The sequence below is a fragment of the Sinocyclocheilus anshuiensis genome, unplaced genomic scaffold, assembly GCF_001515605.1.
Source record: "Sinocyclocheilus anshuiensis isolate Anshui unplaced genomic scaffold, SAMN03320099.WGS_v1.1 scaffold902, whole genome shotgun sequence".
In the NCBI taxonomy this organism is placed as follows: Eukaryota; Metazoa; Chordata; class Actinopteri; order Cypriniformes; family Cyprinidae; genus Sinocyclocheilus; species Sinocyclocheilus anshuiensis.
In genome coordinates, this window is record NW_015537974.1 from 606,262 (window position 1) to 614,927 (window position 8,666).

Sequence of the window (8,666 nt, forward strand, 5' to 3'; positions counted from 1 at the left end):
ATGTAAAGTTCACTTAAAGAAAACTTACGAGTATACTTGCAGTATAAAACTACTAAACTAGTAGTTTACTGAGACTATACTTCAAAGTGTACTAAAATGCTACTAGTATTTAATTAGTAAACTATCAGTATACCTATAAGTTCACTTTTAGTATAGTTGCAGTACAAGCTAAAAATATTGATGTAAACTGTTGTGTACTCAAAGTTTATTGTTGTTATACTTAAAGTATACTTTTATATACTAAAAAGTGGGCCAATTTAGTCCCAAGGAGTATTGAAATAGTACACTTACTAGTATACTACTAGTACACTGATATTTGTATACTTACTACATAAAGTATACTTAAAAAATAAAATAAACTTGAAGTATACTACTTTTTAGTAAAGGATATTATGGTTTCAGGTCTATCAGAGCACCCGAAGGCATACGATTAACTAAAACCTTCAGATTTATGTCTCAAAATTGAAAGTGAATGGTCACTCTTACTCATTCTGTCAACAAAGACAAAAAACAGCTTTAGGTTAATTTCCCTAGCCCCTAAAACAGGAAATCCATTTAAAATCTGCTCAATCGGAGCAGATCAGCTCTAGGAAATATAATGCATACAGCTTTAATCAGCACCCTATGGCACCAGACTGGCAGAATGTAGGTCAGCATGTCACTTGTAGGGTCTGAGGGGAGCAGAGTATGTTTATGATCTGCCATCTGCTAGAGCAACGTAACGGACATCCACTGCCCATAATCCAACCTTCCAGAACAGCATCCCGACAGATTATGACCTCGCTAATGCCTGGAAGGCCATCAGCCAAACCTAATGAACCTGTCGTGCTGTTTGACTGGAACGCCATAGTGTTTGACCTCCATATTGTTCCACATGTGTGAGGCTGTTAAAGAACTGTCTGTTATTATTGTAGGTATACCTACCCTTCTATGGATCAGCTCTCAGAAACCCGCCCTATGGTCCTCAATCATTTTGGATAAGTCTTAAATGCTTAAAACTGGTATGTTTAACTCTTATTTTTGAGGCTTGTAGTGGTCTTGATCCAAACCTACCTGAATGCGTGCTCTTTTTCCCTCACAGTCTGAAGAGTGTGATTGGAATGGCGGTTGGAGCTGGAGCCAACATCCTTGCTCGCTTTGCAGTGAGTTTTATATAATTTTCCTCTCAGTTGCATTTTGAATTGCTTTGAATAGCATAGATTACAATTCTGCAACTTTGGCTACAAAGCAATTTGCAATGTTATCCTGCTGATTATTATCACCAGGTGTTAAATCAGTTGTTAAATCACAGGAATGTTTCCTTTTGATAATTAACATTTTCTATTATTTTGAATTTTTGCATTAATTATTGATTTTTGCATGTGTCTCTTAAAGCTCAAACATCCAGACATGGTGGAAGGTCTTGTTCTGATTAATTTGAGTGTGCAGGCAGAGGGTTTCATGGACTGGGCAGCACAAAAGGTATAAAACAGATTTTTTCCCCTGCTAGATTTGCAATCTCGTGAGATTTGAAATGACTGCATTATTAAACTCATTTGAATAAGCTTATATAATTGTTCAAAGCCATGCCATTTCACAAATCATCACTAAAGCGTTACATTCTCGGCAGATTACAAGCTGGACTCATGCTCTCCCTGATACAGTCATTTCACACCTGTTTGAAAAGGTGAGAACTGAGGAAGCCTATGAATAATTTGACTGATTAATAATGAGCTTTTGAAATGATAGCCTGCAAGTTAATTGGACTAGTTGGTTAATTGGTTAATTTTGACAGGATAATGCTAACAATTACTTTTGTTGTAGGAGGAGATACAGAACAATCATGAACTGATCGCAACCTTCCGTCATCTCATTGCAAACATTAACCAGTCCAACCTGCAGCAGTTCGTCAAGTCCTACAAAAGGTATCACCAATGCAATCTGTGTCTGCAGTCGCTCAGTTCCTGGGCTTGATTCTTTAAATAAAATTTAAAGTAACTATATCATCCATATACTGCAATGCTGCAGAGAAAACCGTTGTAATTCACCAACAAGTTTCTGAAAGCCTCATCTTTCCATCATTTCTCAGCCGACGGAATCTTGAGATTGAGAGACCAGTACAAGGAGGAAACGTAAATGCACGAACCCTCCAGTAAGTCCCACCTGATGACAGTAAACATACGAGATTTTGACAAGTGCCTAGACCTTAAAATTGTGCTTCAATCACTAAATGATTTGTCTTCATGTCAGGTGTCCAGCTTTGTTGATGGTGGGTGATAATTCTCCAGCTGTGGATGCTGTGGTGAGAACTGCTATTTCTTTACTATCTTAAATATGTTAGAGACTCCCATAGAAATATAATGTTACTCAATGGTGATTGGTTTCAACAATTTCCCAATTATTGACTATAAACTGTAAATAAATTTAAACCAAAGCAGTGTGCAAAGCATTAAAATAATGATTATATAAACATTTCACAGGTTGACAGCAACTCCAGAATGAACCTAACAACAACAACATTTCTCAAGGTCAGTGACCTTACCATCCTTTGCATTCACTCAAACGCATTTAATTGACTAATAGCAGCTAATTTTATATCCCAACATTTCATTGTTATCTTTGTTCCAAAGTGTATTTATTTAATATTTTGTCAAACATGAGACATATAATACAGTTAGACATCTTTTTCATTTTTTTAGATAACATCCCTACCCACAACAATTTGGGGATTTTTCTTTCCATTTGAGCAGTATTAACCTCCGGGCTAAAAGCATAGCAAAAGCGATCAGATTTTTCTTACTTTGATTAAAGGGGTCATAGGATGGCCATTTTCCACAAGTTGATATGATTCTTTAGGGTCTTAATGAAAAGTCTGTAACATAGTTTGGTTAAAATTACTCAATGGTAGTGTAAAAAACACGGCTTTCTACAAAGCCGTTTTTGTAGCATTTTCCTTTAAATGTTAATTAACTCTGCTGACCCCGCCCCTCTTTTCCGAGCTGCTCTCAGAGAGACTGTTTACTTTAGCTGCGTTCATAGTGAAACTTGCTAATTAGCACATTATTAGGAAAGGCGATTTGCAAAGATTCATTACAAAACATTATACTCACTTCTTCTGTAGATGAGGCTGGATCATGAAAGATTCGCGCGAACATAGACGCATTTAGGTAGGTCGGGGCGCATTCTCTTAAAAAAAAAAGGTAATTCACTGCGAGTTCAGCGGCTCAGATGTCGGGAGTAAATGACGACTGCTATGTTCATTATTACATCCAACAACAAAACACCTCAATCGCTTATTAGGAGTCATTCTTGTCTACATCTGCTCCAGCGGTGAAACAATAGCGGACTGATGACAGCTCACTCAGGGTAGGCAGGTAAGACTCCAGTCTGTGCTGAAACACTACTGTCAATCAAACAATCGTGGGAGGGGCCTGACTGTGTGACGTCACACAGACAGGCATCTGAGATCGGCTCAATTTGAGAAAGGGGAAAACATTTAACAAGATAAAAAAAAAACACTGGGTGGATTTTTTATCATTTTAGGGTGGTTGTGTACACACACTGCCAACACACATTTCAGTTCAAACAACTTGTAAAAGTGCATGTAGCATCCTATGACGCCTTTAAAACATAAGGATCGTGGTATGATACCAAATATTGAAATTATGGCCTCAGGCTCTATACATGTTTTTAATGTATCAGAGAGAAGTTTAAATACCAAATGCCAGAAGTCTCTTAATTTTGGACAAAGCCAAAACGTGAGATAGCGTAGCTGTTTCACACCTATCACAGTGAGGGTCTAAATTTGGTTTGAATTTGGTTAATTTCACTTTGGACCAATGCAGTCTGTGAACAATTTTAAATTGAATTACTCTATGTTTTAGACAAATTGAAGATGAATAAATATTATTTAAGACAGACTGCCACATGTCTTCCGAGAGTTCTATATCTAATTCCACCTCCCATTTTCTTTTTAATTGAGCTAGGGGTTCCAGGTTATGAGAATTTATTACAGAATACATTTTACCAATGGCTCCTTTGGAATATGGACTCAGGTCCATAATAGACTCAGAGGCAATGAAAGATAGTGGCTCAATAAGGAAGACAAAAAGCTACGAAGCTGAAGATATCTAAAAAAGTGGGAGTCAGGAATTTGGAACTTCATTTTCACTTGACTGAATGATGCAACGTCTCCATCAATAAACATATCTTTTAGTGTCCTAAGACCTTTCACAGACCAAATATTAAAGGTTTCATCCATAATAGAAGGGGTAAATGTGATTTCTTGCTATGGGAGCATAGACTGATAATTCCTTGAGTGCAAAACTTCTTCTAAATTGTGCCCATATTTTGAATGAGATTTAATTGTTATCTTTGATGAATATCTATGAATAAAATATAACTTATATGGTACAGATATTTTGTGCATCCTTAGCTTTCAACTAAGATTTCAACTTTACTTTTTATTAGGGGTGTAACGATATATCGCAGTACGATATTTCGCGATGCAAAAATGTTACGATATGTATCGTAGAGTGGTGGCGATTCTTTTACGATATGACGGCAGTCTAATCCTATTGGTTGAGCTGCCGACGTGACCTACTCTGCAACAGCGTCGCGTGTGCTTTCCTCGCAGTTGCAGAAATCGCTTAAACTGAACATTAGTCGGACAACATGAGTTTGGCTGAAACTGAAATTGAATACTGCTTTAAGAAGTTCTGTCTTAGGCTTCTTAATTCTAAATTCATGTTAAATTCATAATAATTTTTTCAGTGACAGACAGACCTATTCAGTTGTTAATTAGAGTACAGAAGGTTTTTATTAAACCTTGAAATGTGATCTTGTATGTACAACAAAGAAAGTTATTGAAATGTGTTAATGTTTTTGAAATTTCAGTTTCATTTTTAAAATTTTGTTTAAAATATCGTGATAAGTATCATATTGTGAACATACTGTATCGTGACCTGAGCATATCGTTACACCCCTACTTTTTATTTTTTAGATGGCTGACTGTGGTGGCCTGCCTCAGGTTCATCAGGTATATATATATATAATTTGCAAACAGATTATAGATATTATTTTATCCATTAAAATCTGCATTCTTAATCTAGGTCATATATTTGATTTTACAGCGAATTTATACTACATGTTAATGTTCTCTCACAGCCTGGAAAACTGATAGAAGCTTTCAAGTATTTTATCCAGGGCATGGGCTACAGTAAGCGTACTCTTTCTGCTCGACAGTGCCCTCTGCCAGTATGACCCGTCTTGCTCGATCTCGCACGGCCAGTAACTCATCCCTGGAGCGCAACCGCTGCGGTACAAACACGGATGAGCAGCGCGGACGCTCCCACACTGACGTCTCCATGGAGAGCTGCTCTGGCGCAGAGCACAGTTCCTCAGCCCTCACACATTCCGTCGAGATGTCCTGCTAAACGCCTCGTCAAAATAATACCAGAGTGCAAATCAGAATGGAACTCAGCAGACGGCTGGACTTGAAGTGACAGAATCTGAACCTGAAAGCTGATGCTCCTGTGATTAGATAATGTTCATCATTGGTATTTATCACAAGGGATATTTGATACATGGGATACGTTAGAGATGGCCCTCACAGCAAACAAATATTGCACATAATTAATAGACTTGGCACTAGTTTAAAATATATGAACCAGTAAATTACATGGTTTAAATTTATTACTTACAATGTACAATGTTATATTTTATAATGATTATGTAATATGAATGTTAAGAAGGTTCTATGATGCTTACACTTGGCTGTGAGAATGTATATGTATCTTAAAATGTGTATGTGCATGTTGGAGAGTTTTCTGATATGGATGCATGTTTGGGGGATTTTTTATACATTACATATTGCATATTTCTGTACTTGTAATATCTAACAGTAGTGTCAAATACTGACAGTATTTTTTAGTCTATTAACAATGTAGTCTACAGTACATTTGATATAGTATCTGAATCAGTAGCTGTGCTTCTTACATTATATAAATTAGCAAGGAAGATATGAAGGTTGGTAAGATCACTTTGTATTTACCAACTGTGTTCTTAAAATAAAATTGAGTATATTAAGTCAGTCTCAACTGCTGTGTGATGTCTAACAATGTGAAAATTCTAAATACATACAATATAATTATGTCATGAATTCACAACTACACCATTACAGAAATTATGTCCGTTATACACAACAGAAATAAATAAATACAAGTTAATGCATAAAGATAAGCAAATGCCTTTTAATAAAAATATACATTTCTTGCATATTTACAGAATTAAATATGAACAGTAACAACTTGGCAAAATAAAAGTGTGAATCACTTGTCACTTCTTTTATATGTATTTCAGAATGTTACATAACAAAGATACAAAAATGTCTTTTAACATAATTTTACCTAACATATTTTCAAAAACCGATGATGTGTATTCCTTTAAGGAGAATTCCTTTTATCGTTGAAGCCAGGCAAAATCTTTTAACATATATTTGTAAAATATAAAAACATTTTTTTTTTACTTCACAGATTTGTAACGGGAAGTCAACATCTTAAATGTAACATTTTCTTAATTTTAATATTTGTCCCCCATCCATCCATCCATCCATCCATCCATCAGAAATCTTCTTGTACCATAAAGTCCTTCAGTCTGAACTAACATTGTTCCCCCCACAAGCCATCTCAATATGAGTAACTGTGATGACGTTCATTCATAAATCATCTAAAATGATTTCTCATCAACAGTGAATTATTCCTTTCTGTGCTATACAACATCCCTGTTACGGTCAAGTGTGATGCACAGACTACAAACATGAGCCTAAGGATGCCATAAAAAGATATTGTATCTTGGTGAATTAGTTAGTTAACAATCTCATTGACCTCATAGTATTGCTCCAGATCTGCAAAGATATCATTTGGATTCCTGCAGGAGAGGTTGCAGAAGCAGGCGTTGATCCACATGTATTTCCAGGAAAAAACCGAACCATTTGGACACTCAAACTCCACCTCGATGGTCTTAGACTTGTATGGGATGCAGCAGCGCTCATCGGTGCAGACTCCACAGTACTTGGGCCAATACGCCTTCTTACTGACACAGCCTGAGATGGTGAAGTTCTGAAACTCTGGCTCACGGTAGATGTTCAGGCATTTTTTACCCGGCTGAGTAACAGATATGGCAATCAATAACATCTATCCATCCATCAATGACAATGATATGACAGTCAATCAATCAATTAATCTATCAATCCATCCTTCTGTCTTCCTATCTGTCTGTCTGTCTGTCTATCTATCTATCTAAGATATTAATTATTCTTACTAAATATATAATATATAATTAAAATAAACGGAAAATAGGATGGGTGTGCAAATGAAATAGAATAGAAATAAACCAGAGACTGAATCAATTCTTACTCTAAAGTGCTTGGTGATGTCCACCTCACAGGGTCGGAGGATACACAGTCGAGACTCTTTCTCCATCACACAGCCAGGGTTGTCATTAGAGATGCGCTGTGATATGCCCCGCCCACAGCTCTTTGAGCATGAACTCCATGGGCTAGTCTGGGTAATGCAATTTTTATGCCAAATATCATTAGTGATGAGGGACACTGAAAAAGACATAAAGAAGAGGTGTAATTCATCAGTGATAAGGAACTAAAACAATGCAAGGTCACCAGAAGATGCTATAGATATTTATCACCACATGGCTCACCCTCCTCAGGAGCGTGCCTGGGGTTGGTCTTGCGTGGTTTACGGGACTCTTCGCAGATCCATTTCTCACAACACTGGTCTGGGATCTTCACTCGCTTGGGCGACTGACACCAGACCCGGGGTGGTAGGGACTCGGTGCAAAGTGACACACATCCAATCGCCCCATTCACACACAGACAGCGGTACTTACAATTGGGCTGGAAGCTTTGGCCATTACGGTAAATCACACCGTTATACTCACAGCCTGTTCCCATAACATCTGAAACAGAGAAGTCTGTATATTCATACTGACAACTAAAAGAGTCTGCGACAGTTTTGTGCCTGAGTACCAATTTGACAAAGAATAAGAAAATAATTAGATATTATATGTAATCTGCTGGTAATGAACATGATTGCTGTAGTAATAGTATATACATAAAATGCTAAATTGACATTTTCTCTAGTGGCGTATGCATATGCATTAATATGAATTATATTCAAGTTATTTTATTTTATTTTACAATATATTAGGTAATTCAACTGAAAGTCATATTTACATAAAATAAATGTTTATTTATAGTATTTTAAAGGGGTCATATGATGCGATTTCAATTTTTCCTTTCACTTTGGAGTGTTACAAGCTCTTGGTGCATAAAGAAGATCTGTAAAGTTGCAAAGACTAAAGTCTCAAATCCAAAGAGATATTCTTTATAAAAGTTAAGAGTCAGCCACACCTACCTAAAATGGCTCGTTCTAACACGCCCCCACATGTCTACGTCACGATGTGGGAAGATTTGCACAACGCCGCCCAAATGTTCACGCAAAGAAAGAAGGCGTAACTTTTATTCTCGCTGTAGTATTGTTGCCGCCGCCGCCATGTTGTGAAGATGCTGTGTGTTTCGTTGTGAAAGCGAAACTCCTTTGTTTGGCCTTCCAAAAGAGGACGATATCCGCTTCGTCATGCCTAGAGCTGATCTGTGCTGGTCGCTGAGGAAA

The 8,666-nt window shown here is 36.9% G+C and overlaps 2 protein-coding genes across 2 annotated transcripts in view; one reads left to right on the plus strand and one right to left on the minus strand.

Annotated features, from left to right (window-relative positions):
* Window positions 1-774: 774 nt before the first annotated feature.
* LOC107672091 (protein NDRG1-like) lies at window positions 775-5,589 on the plus strand. Its single transcript, XM_016465181.1, is given in 12 exon segments — window positions 775-830; window positions 915-974; window positions 1,079-1,142; window positions 1,375-1,461; window positions 1,610-1,666; window positions 1,804-1,904; window positions 2,069-2,131; window positions 2,230-2,281; window positions 2,460-2,507; window positions 4,982-5,017; window positions 5,146-5,196; window positions 5,199-5,589. Coding segments are annotated over 12 exon segments (891 nt in total). The 3' UTR covers window positions 5,415-5,589.
* A 986-nt stretch (window positions 5,590-6,575) lies between these two features.
* The window catches only part of LOC107672150 (WNT1-inducible-signaling pathway protein 1-like), a 4,614-nt gene continuing 2,523 nt past the window's right edge, over window positions 6,576-8,666 (minus strand). Inside the window, exons 4-6 of the mRNA XM_016465253.1 lie at window positions 7,693-7,950; window positions 7,395-7,588; window positions 6,576-7,142 (exon numbers count right to left, since the gene is read on the minus strand). Of these exons, the coding sequence (XP_016320739.1) occupies window positions 6,843-7,142; window positions 7,395-7,588; window positions 7,693-7,950 (752 nt within the window). The 3' untranslated portion in view covers window positions 6,576-6,842. The remainder of the gene's footprint in view (window positions 7,143-7,394; window positions 7,589-7,692; window positions 7,951-8,666) is intronic.